We start from the raw sequence: 23,603 nt of genomic DNA on the forward strand, positions 1-23,603 counted from the left end.
CATAATAATAATAATAATAATAATAATAATAATAATAATAATAATAATAATAATAATACTTTTAAAGCACACCCATTTACCGGTTCCTGTCTGATCTTGAAAGCTAAATAGGATCAGCTCTAGTTATTTCTTAGGTGGAAGGCCATCAGTGAATACCAGGTAATGTAGGTTATTTCAGAGGAAGGAACTGATAAAACCATTTCTGAGTATTCTTTGCCTTATAAAAACACCAGAGCACACAAACAAAAATACTTCAATTTCTCTCCATTTATTCTTTTTTATCTGCAGTGCTATCAGTAATGCTGTCTTGAGTTTCTTGAGGTTTTCATTTCGACTCCTGAACAAATACATTTACTTTATTTGTGTTTAAAGCAGATCTGAAGCAAATTAAATGCATAAAAATAGCAAGGCTTAGTTTTTTGACTAAAAATGTCCAAGGCTAGTGGTGAGCTCAGGCTTTGTAGAATGTCAGATGAAATATAAAGTAGCCAAAACGAAGGCAACAGAAAATATAAGGAACTGAACTAGACTATCCTTATGATCTAACAAACAGAATGAACAATATAGAAAATGTAGAACTGTTCCCAGAGGGAGGGGGATGAACAGGAGAGGGAGGGGGAAAATAGTGGAAAAGTGATGGAAACAAGTAGGGCGAGCACAATTACTTATGAAATTTTTATCTCTTTTTTTGTTAAATTGTATGTATATGTATATGTGTGTGTGTGTGTGTGTGTGTGTGTGTGTATGTGTGTGTGTATATATATATACACACACACACACACACACACACACACTATATACATCACCTATGTTATCTTCTAAACTTTCTCATAAGGAAAAGTTGTTATATTACCCTCTACTTGTTTGATTCAAATAAATAAACTAAAAAAAGGTGAACTATAAAGATGATGGATTGCAAGAAGCCTTCAACTTTTAAAAAGCCCCACACATCTTAAAGCCCTTTCATGTTAGAGACCCTTTATATTTACTAAAAACAGCAATCTTAGATCTTTCAGTTATTGGTTGAGATATGTGTTTTTGTTGTTTAAAATATGTTCTAATGTATCTCAGAACAACAAGGTTCTGTTGAGGGGAATGGATATAAATAAATGTGGTATAAATAAACAACCCTCCAATAAACCAACTAAAATACTTGGGCTAAGAAAAACTGAATTCTCTGACATGTAATAATTCTCATATTGCACATCAGGGGACACAGCTTTTCTTTGCACAGACATTTTGGTCAGTTTACTGAAGGGTTATACATACATATTATGTCATAAATGTGCACTTTCCTTTGATATTCATTGAGACATGGGTGCAAACCCTGTGTAGATTATGAAAACGTACCTATAACTGATGAAATCCTATACTCCTTGTCAACACGCCTTATTCTGAGGTTTCATCAAGCATTGTGCACATACTTAAAGGGTTCTTTTTTTTCCAAAATGCTTTTTCTGAAGGCTGGGTTTCTCATGAACATCGTGTTTAACTTTCATCGAATTTCAAAAATTCTGCTTTTGTAGAATCACAGTACATGAGCAGAAAACCTTTTTGCCTCAATCTTCTTGTGTTCAATATAACAACGTTCTAAGGAGAAACAGTGTAATTGAAAGCCAGTCAAGACGTACAGATACATTATTGGAATCATAAAGCCATAGGATTGGAAGGGACTCATAGGCCAAGAGATGTTCATCAATTGACCCAATTAACTAGAAATGTGGCATCTCTTTCTCTGGATATCTTTAAAAAAGAGGCTCAATGTCCACCTTCTTGGGACCAAAAACACCTGTTTAAACAGTACCTTTACAATGTAAAGAAATATGTAAACCAGATCTCCAGTCTAGCCTCCTGGGGCAAAGTATTTGTTACAGTTGAAAAGGTCCCCTTTCTTGTCAATCATGTTTTTACTATCTTAGGGGAAGAGCAGATTTCTCCATCAAATCTTAGGGCCCAGGCAGATTGGTATGGGAGGAAAGAGTACCCCTCAAAAGTGTTTCTCATACTTCATTTATCAGATATTTGGACCTCAATTACTGGAAATCTCAAAAGTAAGGATTGGGGATTTTGGGCATTGGAAACATCTGGAGGACCAAAGGTTAATAGCTATTGACATGAACTCAGGCCATTTAAAGGTCATTGCTATAATTTTGAATTGTAGCTGGAAATATTAAAAGCCAGTACAGGTCTTGCTACAAATCAGTAAGCAAGCATTTACCAATATTCTTAAAGATGGATTATGGACAGTTGCAGTTTCTGAAGACTTTGAAGGCAAATGATGTAGAGTTCATGGGTTTCAGATCTGGACTCTTTGGTAGATAGCATCCCCTTGTTTGAGGTGCTTGGGCTCTGAGGTCATCAAGAGAAACCCTTTGCTCAGTCCTATCGCTATCACAATCACGGTGGGTGGGGATGTGAGAGAGGGCTATCTCAGTAGCTGCCCTTGAACTCTGAAAGTTCTCTTTCTGGGGAGGCCAGAATGTCCCCTTCCTTGTCCATCTGGCAGCAGGCTATTTTTTTTTTAAAAAAAATCAGACAGGTTTAAAAAATAGTTTTTAAAAGCGTTGCATTGATGTATCTTAATTGTATTAATTTAATTTAATTTTAATATGGATCTTTTGGATATTTTAAGTGGTTTGCTTTTTAAGTGTGAGCTACTTTGGGCATAATTTTTGAGGGAAAAACAAGGTAATATAATAACAATGATGACGACAGCAACAACAATAATTATAGCCATAATCTAGTATAGGTGTCACTAACTATATGCCACCATGGCAACATCTTGATGTTGATGTCCATAACCTGTGTAAATACACACGAAGAAGCAGAGACTGCATTCTTGGCATGATATAATTGTATGTGGCATGAGTGGAAAATTTAAAGATGCAATTGATTTCAGTGTGTGGTTACCTTGAGAGCAGGTAGGCAGACAACAAGATATCAGAAGTTTTTGGAGACAGGAGTGTATTACTAGTCAGGCTCCAACATCAGAATCTTTGATTGAAAAGAAAAATGAAACTAGTAATTATGAGAGTACAATATGTTACTTTGCTTCTTTGGTGATAGATATCTCTAATGGGTGATAAAACAGTTAACATTAAAGATTTCATGTTTCTGTCCATGTTGTTGAAGTAAACTGTTTAAGGACAAAAAAAAGAAGGTCCTGGGGGAGATCAATTTTTGAACTAGATGAGTAATCCTACATCCTTTTCCTTCTAAGGGATGCCTATATTTAATGTTGCTGAACAAGGAATGGATGCTTTGAAAATTCATTTGGTACAAGGATGGGAAAGGAATTGGGAAATAAGAACTTTGTGGCAAGAAGTTAATGACATTAAAGGCCAAAGATTTATGCGGAGAACTATTGTCTTGTATGCAAAATGCTTTTTTCTGTACAAAACAACCACATGCAAATTTATCCCAGAATATTTACAAATAGACTGAGAGTGGTGTGGTTTTCAGATTTCATTGTAGAAAATTGGGGAAGAATACTCCCCTAGTGTGCACAAATGTGAGAATAATAGGCTGCATGCAGGGCAGTTCATCAGCTAAGAGCTTTTTACTTGTTGAACAATTTTAATTTCTTTCTCTGTGGAAGCAGACCTCTCTGTTATCTGACTCAACAGATTTGCTTCCTGTCTTGATGCAACAATAACATTGGTTTAATTAGGGGAAACATAAGGCCCTTATTGAAATTTCTACTGATACTGCTGAGAATTGTAAAAGTTTGTCATCAAATATTTTGGTGGAACGCCAAAAAATGGTAAAAATGAAAAGCCATGTTACACAGTATTTATGTCACTCTGAACAAATGAGCTTAGTTTTATCTTAAGCCTTTTCCAAGTTCCAGATTAATACCCACATGTATACAGTGAACCAATACAGTTGTTGGAATTTCTTCAACAAAATTGAATATGTATATATATTTAGGGGGTTAGATTGAGGATCTGACTTTAGTTATTTATTTATGCTGTAAGCCGCCCCAATTACTTTTGGGGAGATGGAGCGGGATATAAATAAAGATTATTATTATCATTTCCTAATTTTTGTCAATATTGATGTAGAAAACATTAGCTGAAAGTTTACATCAAGGAAATGGAGTGTAATGCTGAAATCACTGGGTGATTCTGGATTAGTGAATTTCAACACTGTGTGACTGACTTAATGTTTCAATATATGTGGAATACATGCTTGTAGTATGTAGTGAACACTGTCATGAACTGTGACCATTGGCAGGCACCGCATATGCAATTGTGTTTCTCCATCTTTCCATAGAACACAGACTTCAACATCAAATATCCATGCCTGACTGATTTCATAGGGGAACTTACATATGATAAGGTTCCTTCGGCAGCTACATATAATTTGCTCAGATATGAACCAGGCACATCGTGATCCTATAAAGGATTGGATTTTAATTAAAATCTATTCATTTGCCACACCTAAACTTTTAGTATTACCATATCTGCAAACTGGAAAAGCATGATGATAATAAATATGTCTTTTGTTCTGCCCATTCAGATTCTTTCGTAAAGAGTCATCCCTGTTTGAAAAAAAAAAGTATGACAGGAAGAATTTATACAATATCCCTGTAGATACAGAACAGAATAGAGCCAGTCTGATGTAATGTTGTTCTTAAAGTATAGAACTAGTTCTTGGACAATAGTTCAGAACCTACCTGACCTGCCACATGGAATTTTGAGCGGACAGAAATGGGGAAGGAGCCAATTACACTTCTTAAGTTAATTGGAGGAAAGATGTATATATGATCTAGAGTACACGTGTCAAATGTATGGCCCACCACATCTCTATATATAAAAGAGTGATGGCATCACGGCAATTCACAAAACAACAAAAGTACAGGCCCCCCAACCTCAAAATTTGACAACACAACCCATCATCCACGCCTCAAGGTTGATACAACAAAAAGAAAAGAAAAATAAAGTCCTAATTAGAGGGAGAGCAATAATTTTTTTTATCCAATTGCTGCCAGTTTAGAGGGCTAATCTCTGCCCACTTGGTTGCCTAGCAACCAAGGGACAGCCAGGTTTCAGTTAGGGGACAGGCAGGTTTAGGCCTCACTGAGTCTTCTTCCACAGATTATCTAATTTGCACTGGATTATATGGCAGTGTAGACTCAAGGCCCTTCTACACAGCTATATAACCTATTTATAATCTTATATTATCTGCTTTGCACTGGATTATCTTGACTCCGCACTACCATATAATCCATCTCAGTGTGCATTTTATACAGCTGTGAAGAAGGGGCCTCAGATAATCCAGTTCTGAGCAGATAATATAAGATTAGAAATATACAGTAGAGTCTCACTTATCCAACGTAAACAGGCCGGCAGGATAAGTGAATATGTTGGATAATAAGAAGGGATTCAGGAAAAGCCAATTAAACATCAAATTAGGTAATCGTTATACAAATTAAGCACCAAAACATCATATTATACAACAAATTTGACAGAAAAAGTAGTTCCATGCGCAGTAATGCTATGTTGTAATTACAGTAGAGTCTCACTTATCCAAGAAGATGGGATTTAATGCAAAACATTTAGATCCTGATGTAGCAGTCCATCAAGTACAGTAGAGTCTCACTTATCCAACACTCGCTTATCCAACGTTCTGGATTATCCAATGCATTTTTGTAGTCAATGCTTTCAATATATCGTGATATTTTGGTGCTAAATTCATAAATACAGTAATTACTATATAGCATTACTGTGTACTGAACTACTTTTTCTGACAAATTTGTTGTCTAACATGATGTTTTGGTGCTTAATTTGTAAAATCATAATTTAATTTGATGTTTAATAGGGTTATCCTTAATTCCTCATTATCCAACATATTCGCTTATCCAACGTTCTGCCGGCCCGTTTATGTTGGATAAGTGAGACTCTACTGTACTGTATTTACAAATTTACCACTAAAATATCACAATGAATTTAAAACACTGACTACAAAAACATTGATTATGAAAAGGCAGACTGTGTTGGATAATCCAGAACATTGTATAAGCGAATGTTGGATAAGTGAGATTCTTCTTTAATATGAAATAATTACTGGGATAGAATAATGCAGAACAATATAATCTCTAAAACCAGGACAGTAAATAAACAGGGGAATTCCACACAGGAAACAATCAGGGCCAGCTAACACCTCCCAACAAAGTATTCCCATCATCAAAGTCTGGCAAATCCTGTTTTCTCAGGGCCACAGACAGTAGAAGCACATAAAATATCGCAAACAACACCACTCTGAAAACAAGGGAATTCCACACAGGAAACAATCAGGGCCAGCTAACATCTCCCAACTAAGTATTCCCATCATCAAAGTCTGGCAAATCCTCTGTTTTCTGAGGGCCACAGACAGTAGAAGCACATAAAATATCGCAAACAACACCACTCTGAAAACAAGGGAATTCCAGACAGGAAACAATCAGGGCCAGCTAACACCTCCCAACAAAAAATTCACTCAGGGAGGAAACAGCCAGGCTTTAAAGCTGCAAGGCCATTACATCCTAATCATTTTTCCTAATTGCAGCATTCATACTTGCCTCCAACAAACAAAAAAAACCATTCAGAAATATTGTATATTCACAACCTTTAGGAAATAATATCCCCTGATGGCGCAGCGTGTTAAAGCGCTGAGCTGCTGAACTTCTGGACCGAAAGGCCACAGGTTTGAATTGGGGAGCGGAGAGAGCCCCCATTGTTAGCCCCAGCTTCTGCCAACCCAGAAGTTCGAAAACATGCAAATGTGAGTGCATCAATAGGTACCGCTTCTGTGGGAAGGTAACGCCGCTCCATGCAGTCATCCCACATGACCTTGGAGGAGTCTACGGACAACGCCGGCTCTTCGGCTTAGAAATGGAGATGAGCACCAACCCCCAGAGTAAGACACGACTGGACTTAATGTCTGGGGAAAACCTTTACCCTTGACCTTAACTACCACCAATTCCTCAATACTTTATTTCCCATACCACCATACTTCGCCACAGCAACGCGTGGCCGGGCACAGCTAGTTATTTTATGTAGACTATGAGGCTTTCAGTGCCAGAGAAACATTTATACAGTCTTACAATTATAAACAGCCCTTTGAAGGCAACCAAATGAAAACCTCAATGAAAATTACTTTGACACCTGTGGTCTAGAGCAATGTTTGCTATGGAGGACCAGCAGCTTCTTCTCTATCTGTAATATTTGTACCTGGTTTCTTTTGTAGCTGGAAGCATGCCATAGTGGACTAGAAGGCAAAAGCTTACACATCTGCATTGGTTTTTGGACCACCACTTGGAGTAGCACTGAGTCGCTTCGAGTCCCCTCGGAGATATGCTGCGGGATATAAAGTTTTATTTATTATTATTATTATAGGGGACAAAGGAGGAAGACCTTGTCTGAACCAAAAGAAATGTGTATGTAGTGATGTGATAGTACACAACTATTACATTCTTTTCTGTGTATCACCAAGACTATAATTTGTTAATTCCTTAAAACGCAAGAAAAGAAAAGAAAAACAAAAGAGCTGAATTATAGCTATCACTGACATATACAGTACAAGGAAGCAGTATAGAATATCTTTAAAATTATTAATAAAAAAGGTATGATTTCACTAGCATTTCAGTGGCATTCAGTAGGATTTTTTCCTGTGGAAGATTTTTGCTTTGACATGTTATTTCTGGCTTGTATACCTGGTATGGCGTTATCTTTGAACTTAAATGTTTTGGCTTTGATGAATAATCGGATTTTATGGACTGTAATTAGTTTTTCTTTAAATATTTTCATTTTACTTTCTGTTTCTGCAGTTTAGGCCCCTCAAAAATATAAGAAACAATTGACTGCTAGAGTTGCAGTAGTGGCTGTAGAGGAAAATGTCAACAATAAATCAGAGCCTATGGTAGATCTAGTAAAAAGAGCTATTTTGAATTATAGACATGCAACTCTAGATAAGCCTGAATAGATCTGGGTGAATAAAAATCTGAAGTAGCTATGATTCAGTAATGAATAATCTTGCTCTATCCACAAATGTACTATTCCCTTTGGTATCTGCTCTCCCATTTCTCCTTTTCCACTCAACTTATTATTTAATTTAATACTGGTGTATATACCTGGCGTTGCCTGTGTGTCAGAGGGCCCTCTGCCCCCTTCTTTCCCCTTTTTCTATTTTTCTTCCCCTTCCTTTCTCCTTTCCTTTCTTGAACTTCTCCCTCTCCCTCCCTCTCTCTCTCTCCATCCCCCCCTTCTCCCCTTCATCCATTCTTTAGGTCTGAGAGAAGATACTACACAATGTCTCCACGACAACATGACTCACTTTGTTGCTCTTTCCTTCCCCTCCCTTTCATACATACAGTATATCACCTTTCTTTCCCAGTGATATAACAGAGGGCCACTTCACCTAGCAACAGCCTTTATGGTACAAACAGACAGACAGACATACTTTCACTATAATATTAAATATTTATTTACTTTATTTGTACCCCGCTTTTCTCCTGGGGGGGGGGGGGTTCAAGGCGGCTAGCAACCACACACTTTGGTCATAATTTAAAACAAAGTGAATACTTTTTAAAAAAGAAAACCCATTAAATAATACTGTGTGGGCTAGGTTAAAATACAGGTATAATGTATTAAATACAATTAAAAATACATTTCAAAACATGCAATGGGGAATTCAGTTAGATATGCTTAGCACTGAGAGTGAGATAGTGTTGCACCCCAAGGCAGCACGAGCACTCAAAAACCAGGCAGGAGCCAATATAACACACAAGCTGTTTATTGAAGCTGTCAAGAGTCAGACCCCCAATTAGCGAACAAAAATAGAGTTTATTCAGCAGATAAGCCAAAAAGTAATGTTAACACAGAAAAAAACCTTGAAACACTTCACTATCAATGCTTCAAGAGCAGTTCAAACAAAAATGTAATTCAGCAACACAAGCAGGTAAAAACAAAGCTAAACAAACTTAGTGCAAACTGCACTTTCTGAGTCCAAGCCCTGCTAGCCGGCTCTGTAGTTTTCAAAGGAACAGTTCCCAAAAGAAAACACCAAATTGGTCAGGAAACAAACAAACAAACTAAGAATGCAGTAGACTGCTTCCACAATGTGGATAAAGCCGAAGGCTCCAAAAGGATGGTGAAAAGACGTTGTCCGGGATTCCAAGGTCAGGTCAGGAGATAACAGCGGTGTCCAAAGAGCAAGCCAGGAGTCAAAAGCCGATAGTAGTCATCAATCACAGGGCGAAGGCAGTAGCAAGGTCAAATTCCGATCCAAGGTCTGAAGAGGGTGCAGTCATCCAAAACAGGTCCACGATAAGACACAGCGAGAGCCAAGCTAGGTGATAACAGCAGATTCAAATCATAGTCCAAGTCCAGTCTTTATGGAAACACAGAGATCCCAATGGCGCCTCAGCAACACCTTGCCACACGCAAAGTGCAGTGGCCAAACATTCCCATTTTATTCCCCTTCCTCCTGGGTGACCAAACACTCACACCCAAACACCAGGTGTCCCAAATCTACTCAGAGTCTGAGCTCCACACAGCTAGAGCTCGTGGGTCTGGAGTACCTAGCAATTCGTCGGAGTCCCAATCATCCTGCCCACACTTAGCCCCATGAACACTTAAAGAACCATCCTCCCTTCTCCAAGCATCCCAATTGGGATCAGCTCCTGCAGAAACCCCAGGTTCAGAAGTATCCATAGACCCCAAATCCCCAGACATCTCCGGTGGCTGTGCCCATTCAGTGCCCACTTCCCCAGCCGCCACCTGTTCCTCAGCATCCATCTCCCCATCTGAATCTTCCTCAGAAGATCCCCCATATAGCTCTCTAAGTCGCTTCTTGCGCAACTCCTCCAGTGAACCCTCATCACGAGGGTTTTTTCTTCCTCTTCGAATTCCATCCCCATCAACCATAATCCCCGAAGGCGCAGTCACAACAGAAGCAGAGTAAATATATAGGTCTATGCGCATTTAAGGTGGAAAGTCAAAGTAAGGAATAATAATAATAATAAATAAATAATAAAACTTTATTTATACCCCGCCACCATCTCCCCACGGGGACTCAGGGTGACTCACATGGGGCAAGGCCCGACTAGCACAATTTACAAAAACAACAGCATAAATACATTGAACAATATACAAAAAAAATGAAACACAGTAAGACAATAAAACAAGAGTTAATAATATCAATCAACCACCAAGTAAAATAAATTCGACTTCATTGGTGGGGGGGGGGGGGGACTGCAGCAGCAATATATATATATATATATATATATATATATATATATATATATTATAGTCCATAATATATAGTCTACTGCAATTCAGAAAGAGTTCATCAATGTCCAAAATGTAATCCACAAGTGAAACTCGATAGCTTCCCTTAGATATCAAAATTTGTCCATGAAACAATAGTGGAAAACAAGCACTGCAAATCCGCTTGACAAGTCCTGTAGCAAAGTCAAAGAAGCAAGGTAAACAAAGCAAAGTCAATCTCGATTCAGGAACAGGGAAGTTGTGGTAACAAGGCAAGGTCTACTCGGGAGTCGCGGCTCGGCGCAGCTCCCCTGGAACTGGAAACTTGGCATGGATTCAGAAGGCAAGGAGCTGGAAACTGGGACCTCTTCCAAGGAAAAGCAATGTTGACACCGCAATGAAAATGCAGTGCAAAGTACTTTTAACAGAATCCCAAATCTGTAAGAATTAGGAAGTACAGGGCCAACAAGTTCTCATGGGAAAACTAATCATTTTCTAGTTTGAGAGCGAGTCTTTGACTTCTTCTCAATCCTTGTTTTTTTTTACTTCTGTCTTGGGTAACAAAATCTCTCCGATTAAAACTTCCATTCTCCCCCAAGTCTGTACCATCTGGTGTGGTTAAAGCTGGAGAGAATTCAGAATGTTTGCCAATTAGCGGATCTATGATTTCCGGCACCTGCAAGGCCATAGGGCCTGAGTTCTGAGCAGAAATGTCTTCGAATTCCGCCGCCTCATCTGTTTCTGACTCCAACTCTTGATGTAACCTGGCCCATGATGGCTGAGCCACAACAGATAGCCAAAAATTGATAAAAGCTACTATGTGATTGTTGCTTTATTTGTGTTATTGTTTTTGATAATGCAGCTTGTAAATGTGAAAAAACTATATAACTGATTTTATTTTTAGCAGAGGTTGAGGATTGTTTACACAATGGTGATGCGGGGGGCGGGAAGTTTACAGGAAAACAGAGGAAAATAGTTTTAGTCCTTCAAACCCCCTCCCCCTAAAATGGACTATCCTTCTCTCTCTAGCACCCCTTTTTGGCCTCCGCCTGGATAATAGAACAGTACTGTATTAGTTTGTATTTTCAGCATTTTATTAAAGGCAACTAATTTTCTGGTAGTGTCTAAATACTTCAGTTATCCAGCCAGAACAAATTATAATACAAACGATGAAAACTTTCAAAAAACGTTTCTGTAGGCTAACTAAAGAATGGAATTGGGAATTACAAAAGGATATTGGTATTTGTTTCAGTTACAGTAGGTTTCAAATTTGTTTTATAACAAATAACAACATTCCCTTGTTTCTCCCACTTTTATGAGTATAATAAAATAATTCATACAGCCTTAATGCAGATCTATTTATTTTATATCTGTTTATCTAGTTTGCTACATCTCATTTTCCCCAAGTCTTAATCAGGTTTTTTTTTTGGGAGGTCAAGCTTGGAAACACATCGCATATTTCTTTATAAAAAGATCAGCCATTTCATATTTGACTTCCTTAAGAACTGTTCGATGGATATTGTCAGGAGCTGGTGATTTAATTTTTAACTTGTCAATAAAACCTAGGACTTCAGACTCCTTGAAAAGAATGAGTTCAGATATTATTATCTACTCTCCTGCTCACACATTGAAAAGAGATCAAGTAATACATTCTACTCTTTGGATTCTCCCTATCTGTCATTACAGCCTTTCACATGTTGACCATTGATTAAAAATCTTGCTAGCTGGCATCTTGCTTCTGTTTTACTCGATGGCTAGATGCAGTGTTTTGTTTGATAGATCACTTGAAGGCTTTCTATGTGGTTCTCTGTTCCCCTAGCAGCTCCCTGGAGATCATTAGAAGTGCCACCTTAAATAAAGTACTCTGTGTGTGTGTGTGTGTGTGTTGGAGAGAGAGAGAGAGAGAGAACCTCCCTAAAATTCCAAGTCATTGTTGCTTCATCTGTTGTTGCTTAACGCTATGAACCCAACAAATTACCCAGCTGTTTCCGTGCTCTTTCCTTTTAAAATACTTCTCCTATAGCTGCCAGGAATGCACCTTCTCTGGGATTCAATCCTGCTATATTTTCAGAAATCATCTGCATTTAATGAGGGGATTTCTATGCTAATGCGGCTCTCAGTCTGCTGACACTCATCGCTGTATCACCTCTTTTGACCCAGAGGCAGAGGTTGAAGGACTTGCTAAGTGCCTGGCAGAAGCTGGAATCCAGTTGAATGTCAGCTGATTTAAACTTAGCTATTTCAACTAGCAGAAAACCTCTTTAGGATTATGAAGTGCTTGAGGTATGCTTTATATGGGAATGCATGCAAAGTCTTGGTGAGATGTACCATGCAGTAGTACAAAAATACAATTTCCTGCAATATTGGCACATGCTTGATAACTGAGCTTATATGCTTCTAGTATTAATGACACAGAATAACCAAGTCCTTCCACAGAAGTAGAGACTTTATCTGATCTTGTCTAGGGCCCTGTGAGCTTTCTGAGTTCATCTTGTAGAAACTTTAGAAGTACCAAATGCCAAACCAGGGCTAAAGCTTAGTGATAGCCTTTAAGTGCTCAGACTTTTTGCTCTAGTTTCTAATGCCAGGAATTTCACCCCAAATGACTACCGAGGAAACCCTCCTCTTCAGAGAAACCTGTCAAGTTGAAAAATTATTGTGCATTACAAGTCAAAGCATTCCATAAGGCTAACTTACTTAACACAAGTAGAAAATGCAACTATAAGAGTATAGTTTCTGTCAGAAGTGGTATTGTGCAAATATATTTTTAAGAATGTTTAAAATTTCAAAATTAAACTACATTCAGCTGCTAGTTCCAGCTACAGTAGATTTATTAAAGGAGTTAGATTTGTTAATCTAGCACCTATTTAAATCTTATTGATTCAACAGGGCATGTCTCGTTGTGACTTAGATTCAGCCACACATATTTAAATTGAAGCATTGTTCTAAAATACATTTTATTTTAGTTCTTCATGATTTTAGAGCATTGGGAATAAAGCTGCTGCTTCTAATCATACTACAAGGTAGGAGAGATGTCCTTTCCTTCTGTATGATGTCTGCTGTTCAAATAGAGATCAATGTTTCTTACTGTGACTTGGCTATTATCATTAGTCCCCTGGGTAGTTGAGATTAATTTACATTTTATGCCTTCCCTTTGAAAATGTGCAGCAGGCTAACTAATCTACCATTGTGAGTAGAATAGAAACTGTCAACTCCTTTGAGGAGATTTATGATATGGTTGCAGCATTCATGGTTACCTTTGTATATTTTTGTATCAAGCAATTGATTCACTACAAAATAAGATATACAAAAGATTTGTGTATGGCTATAAACAAACACTGTACAATATACATACAGTATACATACAATTTACATAATGGTCTACAGGTGCTAGTTTCAACTGTCGTAAATCTACTGACTTAATTGCTGAATACTAAGTGAGCCCTTAAGTAAAACATATATTTTGTTGATGTTTTTAACATTAGTCATGAAAGCAAGATGTATTGTTATATTCTGTCTGCGAGGCTTGTTTGTGGGTTAGATGTGCTGAGGTTAGAGAAGTAAAACTTCTCTTGTGTTTTCAGGTGTTTTCTTCTAGTCCACTACTCCTACACAGATACAGACTGGGGAAACTAAGCTAATATTAGCAAAAATGGTCTCTTCCTTCTAAGTTGTTATTTTGCATCTCCATGTGGATGATAAATATTCTAATAACAAACCTCAAAATGAATTGGACTAAATTGCTTGAAATCAATTTTTAAAAATGGTATAGGAATTTTCCATGTAAAGGTGTGGATTGGAGAGCATCATATTGAATAATTTTAAATATATATTTAAAAATCTTTATTATTGTACTGTTTTATTATTTGAGGTGTGGAAGATCAGTGTTCTCCAGTTTTGCTGAAACTTGGTAGGATCTTAGTTTCTTTGCAAGCACTGCTGTGAGAACACACCTCAGCTTTTTGATTTGCCTTATTTCTGAAATTATAGATGGATTACCAGTTAATGACCAGGATATAATTCAGTAATCAAGATGCCAGCCTCCAAGGAGCTCAATTACTAATTTGCTTCCTATTTTGTAGACATTTAATAGTTATTGTTACTTTTTCTTATTTCCCTTTTAAACGCATATTGTTTCATATGAAAATTATATTTTACTCACAAAGGCCTTTCTTTTTCCCTCTTGCAGACGTTTCATCTTCAGAGCAACCTGAGTTGTTTCTAAAGAAACTTCAGCAGTGCTGTGTCATTTTTGACTTCATGGACACGCTTTCTGACCTTAAAATGAAAGAATACAAGCGTTCAACTCTTAATGAACTTGTGGATTACATTACAATAAGCAGAGGCTGTTTGACTGAGCAGACTTACCCAGAAGTAGTTAGAATGGTGAGTTTGATTTTTTAAAACCATAAACATTTTATAGATCTAATTGCATAAAGTGAAAATATTGGGCCTCTACTGAAAGTTAAATTTTTCATTCAAAACTGTATACTCGGATTATTTAAATTGTGAAAAATCTCAATACGAAGTACAGCTGTGTTTATCATAGATGTTAAAACATAGAAGCATAGAAGAATCATAGAAAGTGTTTGTATTAATTGTTTTTGGTTATATGCAGCACGTTCAAATGTTGAACTTCTTTGTGGTTTTATAACAGTTCTGTTGCTGTTAATTTCTGTCAGATCAGTTTTGACTAGTGTCTGCTCTATAAATGCGAGACTTCTAAGATACCCCATTTGCAACAGGCCTTCTCAGGGCTGTGGCTTTCCTAATTGAGTCTTATTTATGCGTAATGCAGTCTTCCTTTTTCCCCTTCTGCCTTCTACTTTGCTGAGTGTTTTCATCTCCTTTTAGTGAATCAGTCCTATACAGTATTTAAAGGTTGCTGTATTATGTAGGAAAGTATTAGTTTTCATGGGTAAGAACTAGTGAAAATGATTTTAGATCAAGGAGTTCTTGTGTATTAAATGTCCCGATTTCCCAAGTGTTGAGAGGTTATGTTGGTCCCTGTGGTGAAAGAAAGGTAGGGGGTATTGATAATGTTATTCCTTCTGAATCTCATGCTTATCTTACCATCAACTGTGTAATTCTCTTGAGCTTTCTTGAAGGAATGGTCGTAGGAGGAATCATCTACACTTCATTGCAAAAAGAGATTTCAGAATGCAGTATTTTAGAACTAGTATTCTTGCTCCATAGTTATTGATGTTTTAGATATTTCCGGTTTCTATCTTGCCCTTTTCATTTTCTAATGTTTGTCGATGTCGACAGATTACCAACTGGGGCTATCTATAGGAAGCATACCATGCCCCTATTAAAGCAGCTCCACTGGCTTCCGACAAGTTTCGGGCCCAATTCAAAGTGCAGGTTATCACTTATAAAGCCCTATATGCTTCGGGTCCAACCTGTCTTTGAGACCGCATCTCCTTCCATGAACCGGTGCGAGCACTAAGAACTGCTGGAAAGGACCTTTTCTCGGTCCCACCACCATCTCAAGTATGGTTGGAGGGGACGAGGGAGAGGGCCTTCTTGATGGTGGCTCCCCGGCTCTGGAATTCCCTTCCTAAAGAGAGCAGGTTAGTCCCCACTCTCCAAACCTTTCGGTCTAGCCTAAAAACATGGCTTTTAAAATGGGCCTTTGATCTTGAGTAGATTGAAATGGGAGCATGTGGGGACCGATTATTCTCTTCGGCACTTTAGTTTGTTAATTGAAAACAGTTTTAACTGCAGGTATTACTGCGTTTTATAAATTTTAACAATTACGTGATGCTATGTTTGTTGTGGTTGCAGTTGTTCTTTTATGTTGTTCTTGTTTTTATGCTTATGTATGGTTTATTTTATGTGTGGCACTCGAGTACTTTTGTGAGTCGCTTTGAGTTCCTTTGGGGAGATGGTGGCGGGGTATCAATAAAGTTTATTATGGTTATTTACTATATGAAACTCCCAGGAAAAGTTATCTTAAACTTGCTGCTGCCTTGAATGTTAAGGTGCATCTACGTTGGAATGAATGTAGTTTGACACTAGTTTAACTGCCATGGCTCAACACTATGGAATCCTTGTATTTGCAATTTGGTGAGGCCCCAGCACTTTGGCGGAGAAGGCTAAAGACCTTATAAAATGCCCAAGTTTCTGTAGCATTGAGCCATAATAATTAAATGGTGTCAAACTGCATTAATTGTACAGTATAGGTGCACCTTTAGATGTTCTAGAGCAGTGGTTCTCAACCTGGGTTCTCAACCAGATGTTTTTGGCCTTCAAGAAATCCTAACAGCTGGTAAACTGGCTTGGGATTTTTGGGAGTTGTAGGCCAAAAACATCTGGAGACCCCAGGTTCAGAACCACAGTTACAGAACTTGGAATGTAAATTGTCACAGTGATTGTGTCCTACTGGCCAAGACTCAGGATTGATCATGTAGTGCAGGGGTCCCCAAACTTTTTAAGCAGAGGGCCGGTCCACAATCCTTCAGACTGTTGAGGGGCCGAATTATCATTTGGAAAAAAATACAAACAAATTCCTATGCATACTGCACATGTCTTATTTGTAGTGCAGCAACAACAACAACGAAAGAACAATACAATATTTAAAAATGAAAACAATTTTAACCAACATAAACCCATCAGGATTTCAATGGAAAGTGTGGGCCTGCTTCTGGCCAATGAGATAGTCAAGTTAATTAGGATTGTTGTTGTGTGCCTTCAAGTCATGTCAGACTTTGGCCAAGCCTAAGTCTAAAATTAATTATTTACTTACTGCATTTATCGACTACATTTATATCCCACCCTTCTCACCCCGAAGGGGACTCAGAGCAGCTGTATGTACATACAATATATATTATTAGCATAGCACAATATTAGCATTATATATTACTATATTAAACTATACCACTATACTGTAATATTATATGTAATATATAACATATAATTTAATATTATTATATGGTATTATTATTAGTATTATATTGTATAACATTATAATATTTTATCAATATTATATGTATAGATAATATATTATATTATTAAAACTGATATAAAATATTATATCATAAAACTGAGGGCGTGGGCCAGGTAAATGACCTTGGAGGGCCGCATCCGGCCCCCGGGCCTTAGTTTGGGGACCCCTGATGTAGTGCTTGTGAATGCTCAAGTGGCACTGGAGGCTCCCTGTATCTTTCCCTCTTTAACAGTTTTTAGACTGTGATACCAATGAACTGTACATTAGTATGACTTCAGTGTGTGGAAACATCACGTGGTACAAACCTAAGCTATATTGTAGAGTGACTTTAAGATATTACTGCCATTGTTCAACCTGTTTTGTTTAGCTGTTCATTTCTGGCTGCACGTTAAAATGCTGATGCATGCCTGTAATGAAGTGTGATTTTTTATTTACAGATACCATGTTTAACTGTGTTTTAAAAAGGGTTAATATTTCAGTTACTCAGCACTCAGAGGCTGGTTGCCATGGAGAAGGGGGCAGAGCCAACTGGGTTAGCAGAAGAGAGAGTAGAATTTGGAGGGAAACTCAGAGTGTCTGTGGTCAGAGAACCATAGGGAAGGTTAGTTTTTAGAGTCGGTGCCCTTATGAGGTACCGGGAGACTGATTCTGGTTGAGGGATCAGGGTGGCTCAAATGTTTGATTTTTTGAGTCAATTCTAAAATAAGTTTGGTGACTTATTTTAACGTAGTCTGTCTCCTGACTAGGAACAGATAGCCTGTGACTGCAATTCACAGGGTGACTGCAAGTTTAGAGCAGTGGAGAAAGAAGTGACATTTTAGGAAGTTTGAATCACCTCATTCTGTTATTGCAGCTGTTAATCTAAGTGCCTCTGAAGAAGTTATTGTAACCATTAAGCTTGTGCCTCAATAAACATGTTCTTTATAACATCTCAGCTTCTGTCATCTATTTTACCATCAAAAGCAAACAAGAATTGATGATCCCCTTGACATTTGGTGGCAGCATTATAGAACCTCTATAATTTGGTGGCAGCTTTTAAATAAAACATCTTTAATAACTGGTGGCAGCAGATATAAAATATATAATAAGTAATTAATAAAAACAACCTCCATCTCCACATCTCTACAATTGGCATAAGAGGTGGGATTTTTAAAAAGATTTCTCCTCCTGCCTGACATCTTTGCAATTTGGTGGCAGCGGTAGGATTTCAAAAGATTCCCCCCTGCATGAGTTCTTTACAATGCCTTTTAAAGTTCTGAACTTCTCGGGCCTGTATATTGTAAAATATTACTGTTTTGTAAAATATTACTGTTTGTTGGTATATTCGATGAGTGATGATTTCTGAAAGATTTTATATATCCACAGTTTACATATGCCTAAATACCATAAAGACAGTAGATATTATCTAGTCTTGGAAGCTCATCAGATTTAGACCTGGTTAGTACTTGGATGAGAGACTATTAATATCAGGTGCTGTAGGCTATATTTCAGAGCAATTGACTGAAACCACCTCTTAGTATTCCTTGTCGAAGAAAACCTATTAACACCCTTGAGTCCCTATGTCAGGAGAAAGACAAGATAAAAATAAATAAGTAAATAAATACAACCATATGACATTCTTGATGTCATGAAAAGTTGACAGACAATTTGAAAGTTGATATGCCTGTGCATAGACATACATATTTGAATAATAAAATTATGGAATGCTTTGATATGGTAATGAATGATCAGAAAACATGCTATGTTTGCACCGAAACAGACAACTGTGGGTAGATCAACAGTGTATAATATCTGAGTCAAAAGTATGTGTTTGACTTGACTGTTGTCCATGGAGGGCATGCCTGTGCTAGATTTTATCACATTTCTGAAATAGTTCATAGTACTGGTAGTGGATGGTTTGTTTGTTTAAATTCTATGCATTATTACTTGAAAATATGCTCTATTGTCTTCTATAAGACTTATTCCCAATGCCTATAGTTTTACAGGCAATGAAAGGGAATACTGCAGTACTTTTTCATGTTTCATCTTAAAACATGACACCAGTTTTGTACATCTAACACATCTTGAGAAGATAAACATGGAATTTTGTTCCTCTGAAACAACTACAGTCCTTCTAATCATAATTAGTTCTGGAAGGCATTATGAAGTTTTCTTGGTATTAAGTAAGTGTTGAGGTAACATTTTTTTCTGATTAAAGAATAACAAAGTTACCCAAGGTGGCTAGGAAAAGCGTAGGAGACGTGGGACCCTGGTTGCAAATCAATGCAACATTTGGCAGGTAGTATTATGAAGTATGAAGCTTTAATCCCATGTCAGGATTAGCATCTCTCATGTGGTTTTCACTGAAAATCTGTCAGAAGTGATTTCATTAATGAAATGTGTGGGCAAAATGTACAGGATGATTCAGTAACTAAATGGTGTCTATTGATAGCTTTGTCTTGTGGGTGCTGTGCTTAAAGTGATTTGTTGTATAGTGGAGAAGAAGATGATATTACTGATTCACTGTATTGGATAAAGTATGTATAAGCAGTCCCCAAGTTACAAATATCTGACTTATAAGCAACTAATAGTTCAGAACAGGGGTGAGACAGCAGGAGGTGAGAGAAATCTACCCCTAGGATCACTCCTGAAAGAGCTACCGCAGGGAAAAGATGTCTCCACCAAAGCTTTATCACCAATCCTTGTTTCCACAATAAGTTTTTCAAAATACAGTTATCACAGTGACAGAAAGTAAAGTGAAATCTTCTGAATAGGGACACAGACAATAAATCAAACACCACAGGGTGTTAACTCTTTGCTATGCTCCAAAGAGATTTTTGTGTGTATGTGTATGTGTAGCTCTTTGGCTGGAGCTACACTTAAAAAAATGTACCTGTTCTGACTTAACAAACAATTTCAGCTTGAGAACAAACCTACAGAACCTATCTTGTTTGTAACTTGGGACTGCCTGTACTTGAAATCTTGCTGTTGTTGTAATAAAAATCATATAGAGCAACTGTTTTTGAAAACCCCTGCATTGTCATCTCATTTAACTACCACATGCCATTGCCTTTATTTAGTTTTCCCTTCAGGTCTTCTCTGTCCTCTTTCTGCTGGGAAGCTTGCTACCTTTCGATGATGACACTAGTGGAAGATTTACCCTTGTAAAATACATTGTCCTTTCCATTTAACACTCATTAGATTCACTGTCACGATTCTGCCTTTTGAAAATGTCATCAAAAGACTCTTCAAAGCAAAAGCAGATGCTCTTTAATCCATTGGGGAAAATTCCTGGATTTCCTCTTTTATCATATATAGAGCTGCGTATATTCTTACTTCATTCCTTCCATTCCTACAACTCCCCTAATATGCCATAAAATTAAAATCTTAAGCATTTTTTGTTTTTATTTATTTACTTTCACATTTTCATCTCCTTATAAGAATATGGAGTCACTGCCTTAATATTTCTTGCAAAATGTACATTTACAAAGGGAAATTGGTGAGAAGGCATTGGGAGTAGATGTTGTTGTATAAAAAAAAAATCTAAATTACAAGTATGTTAAGAAAGCAGGACTGACAGGATAGTGGAGCAAGGGGACAGTTTTACATGAGCCTTTCCCATCTGAGACCAGGTACTATCCATCAACAGGTACTGAGACCAGGTACTATCCATCTAGTTGTCTGCAACTAGAAAGGCTAGAAATGTGAGTGCCCCCCCCCCCCCCCGATATTCCTGGGATAGTTAAACATGCATACAACTCTGCTTAATTATTGTAACTTTAATAATTTTTGCTACAAAATCATGATTGTTCAGTTTGGACCAGTGTAATTTCATGGAACAATACATGAAACAATTCATGCTTTGCGTGCAAAAATTTAAATATGCTGGGAGAATAAATTTAAGATTTAGAAGTAATGGTCTATGGAAATTTTCAGAATTTGGACTTCTGCACTATGTCAGCCTGCTGCCTTTGGGTGATAGAAAGCTCGCCCTGAAGTTATGAAGTTAGTGGCCTTACTCAGCCACTAAATAAAGATTATAGGATTGGTATATAGCACCATTGATTCTGTTTTCTGTATCTATCTACATACACATATAATAAAAGTGAAAATCTGTATGTGTGTATGTGGCAGAGGTGTCTATTTACACAAACAGTCTCCCACCTCCACAAACAGCTATAGTTCCAAGTGCTGAGAAGCCTTCAAAGGTACTACTTCCACTGACATTGCAGGTTATAGTGACCACCATGAAAATGTAGCCCAACCCTGTCAATGTCCTCCCTAAACACTACGGCCCACGACCCAAGGATTTGGGGACCATTTCATCCTAGATTTTATGTGTCCACCACCACAGGCAGGCATCCCAGGATTCCTTTCTCTTTCCATTGGTGTGGAATTTGCATTACCCTGCCCACTGCCTCTCCCTTAATGCTTTCATACTCTTTTCAACTCTGTTTGCATAACAAACGGAGCAGAACTGAGCAGCAATTGAGCGTACCGGAGGAGTTTGGGGGATCTTCCTATGAGGTTTAGCCCGCTTCTAACCAGGAGGGGAAACGCTCAGGAGTGGGTTTCTTCCTATGGGGCTGATATTAAGCTCAATGCTAGCCACCAGGTACTGGAGAGAAAATGCTCTTCCCTTTCTGCCAAGACTGTACTGTATTATAATAATCAGCAAGCCCAGGCTATGCTGCTCCTACCTGCAAACAAAGTTTGGTTGAATTAACCTTTGAATTATCCAAAGGTTTTCCAAAGCCATTAAATAAATGGCTTCTAATGCTTTGAATTAGAAGGTTAATTCCGAAGGGCCAAACCACCTCAGAATCCCGTTTGGAATCCCAAATAGATACGATTTTATTCCGATTAATGACGATTCCGAGGAATTCGCCCATGCCTACTGGAGACCCACAGGTTGAGAACCACTGATCTAAAGCCTACTTGGAAGTAGGTATGAAAGTAAAGAAAACTTATTTCAGTGGAATTGTCCAATTACTCAACTGTTCAATGGGATTTACTTTTGACTAGATGGGGGAGGGTATGGATTTAGGTAGCTTTCGATCCCATACCAAATAATATGCAATGTTATATAGCGTTGTAAGGTAGAAACCAGATTTAAATCAATAGTGGACAAGCATTGCAGAGAGTTTGACAAGAAGTGATATTATCAGTAAGGACTGATATTTTATTTTCAACCAGAGAACACTATTTCCCTGCAAGCACACTTCTAAGTGTTACAAAAGTCCCATCTACATTGACCATTTAATGGAGTTTGAGCTAGCATCAAACTGCGGTGGCTAGGCAGTGAACACTCATGAAAGAAAGCCCTTTATGTGCACCAATGCTCTGTGGTTTGTGTAATAACCATGCTGGTCTCAAATTCGTTCCATGATTTTTCTGTAATCATCTGCACAGGGAAACCATTTTCTTTAGTAATTGTTTGAAACTGCATTAAATGGTCAGTGTAGCTGAGGCCAATTAATCAAGGGTGGAGATTTCTTAATCAGAAATCTTATGCCTCAGAGCATCCTTGTATCCTGTGACTGGTCACATAATAAGACTTTCTTACATTGCTGGGGCTGTTTATGAATCTCTGGAAATAAGTCACTTCTGGGTTTAAATTGAGTGAAAAATCTGTGGCGATTCCTGCCATGTTTTACAAAAAAGAAATTATTCACTGGGGTATTTCAGATATTATTCAGAGTTAAGTCCTCCAGACTTAGAGGCTGGGCTTTGCAAATATCAATTATTGATAATTAATAAGAGTGAGACTTGCTGATATCCTCATTGTTGTTTACATAGCACTGTCACTTGCATGCATTTTCATGCATGAAATCTGAAAAAAATGAATGTATGTTACATATTGCGACTGCTGATTCGGGCAGAGAACTATTGAAGTTGGCCTAGCTATATTGTTTGCTTTATTTAAAGTGTACTAGAAAGTTAGAATGCTATTGGAGTGTGAAGATATAGCATAACCTTTAAGACGAGTGTGCTGAAAAACTATATATTTAAAATTGGTTTGTCTGTGAATTACTCAGAACTACATTGTATTCCTAGTATTTACTGGTAGCAGCATATTTTGTTTCATTCTTTCTTTTAATCGTATTGTGCAGCTGTACAGAAGCTTGACATTATATTTGGTATAGTTTAAAATTTCTTTGACTTTCTATTGTGCCTTTTGTGTTTTATTAACCTGCCATACTTTTGTATAAATGTCACTCCAAATTATTTGTAAGATTTGAATCACATAGATCTCTGTATGAATATATATACATCAGCTTTGTCCTTGGAATAATATCTGTTACAAAAACACTATATTAATACAGTATAGTTGTTAAAATTAATTGAAGGCCACTGAACACTTACTCATAAAACAGTTAACACCCAACCACCCAAAACACCCAAAAGGTCTTCCAGTAAATGAG

The 23,603-nt window shown here is 37.5% G+C and overlaps 1 protein-coding gene across 5 annotated transcripts in view; it reads left to right on the forward strand.

The window, feature by feature from the left end:
* ppp2r5e (protein phosphatase 2 regulatory subunit B'epsilon) overlaps positions 1-23,603 on the forward strand; it is a 107,811-nt gene that overhangs the window by 53,807 nt on the left and 30,401 nt on the right. For 4 of the 5 annotated variants that reach the window (XM_062968579.1, XM_062968580.1, XM_008116849.3 and 1 more), the window contains one exon: positions 14,440-14,636. In XM_062968579.1, the coding sequence (XP_062824649.1) occupies positions 14,440-14,636 (197 nt within the window). Of the gene's footprint in view, positions 1-12,277; positions 12,534-14,439; positions 14,637-23,603 lie in introns of those variants that run through there. The other variant, XM_062968581.1, reaches the window with a different exon arrangement.

This window comes from Anolis carolinensis, chromosome 1 (assembly GCF_035594765.1).
Source record: "Anolis carolinensis isolate JA03-04 chromosome 1, rAnoCar3.1.pri, whole genome shotgun sequence".
In the NCBI taxonomy this organism is placed as follows: Eukaryota; Metazoa; Chordata; class Lepidosauria; order Squamata; family Dactyloidae; genus Anolis; species Anolis carolinensis.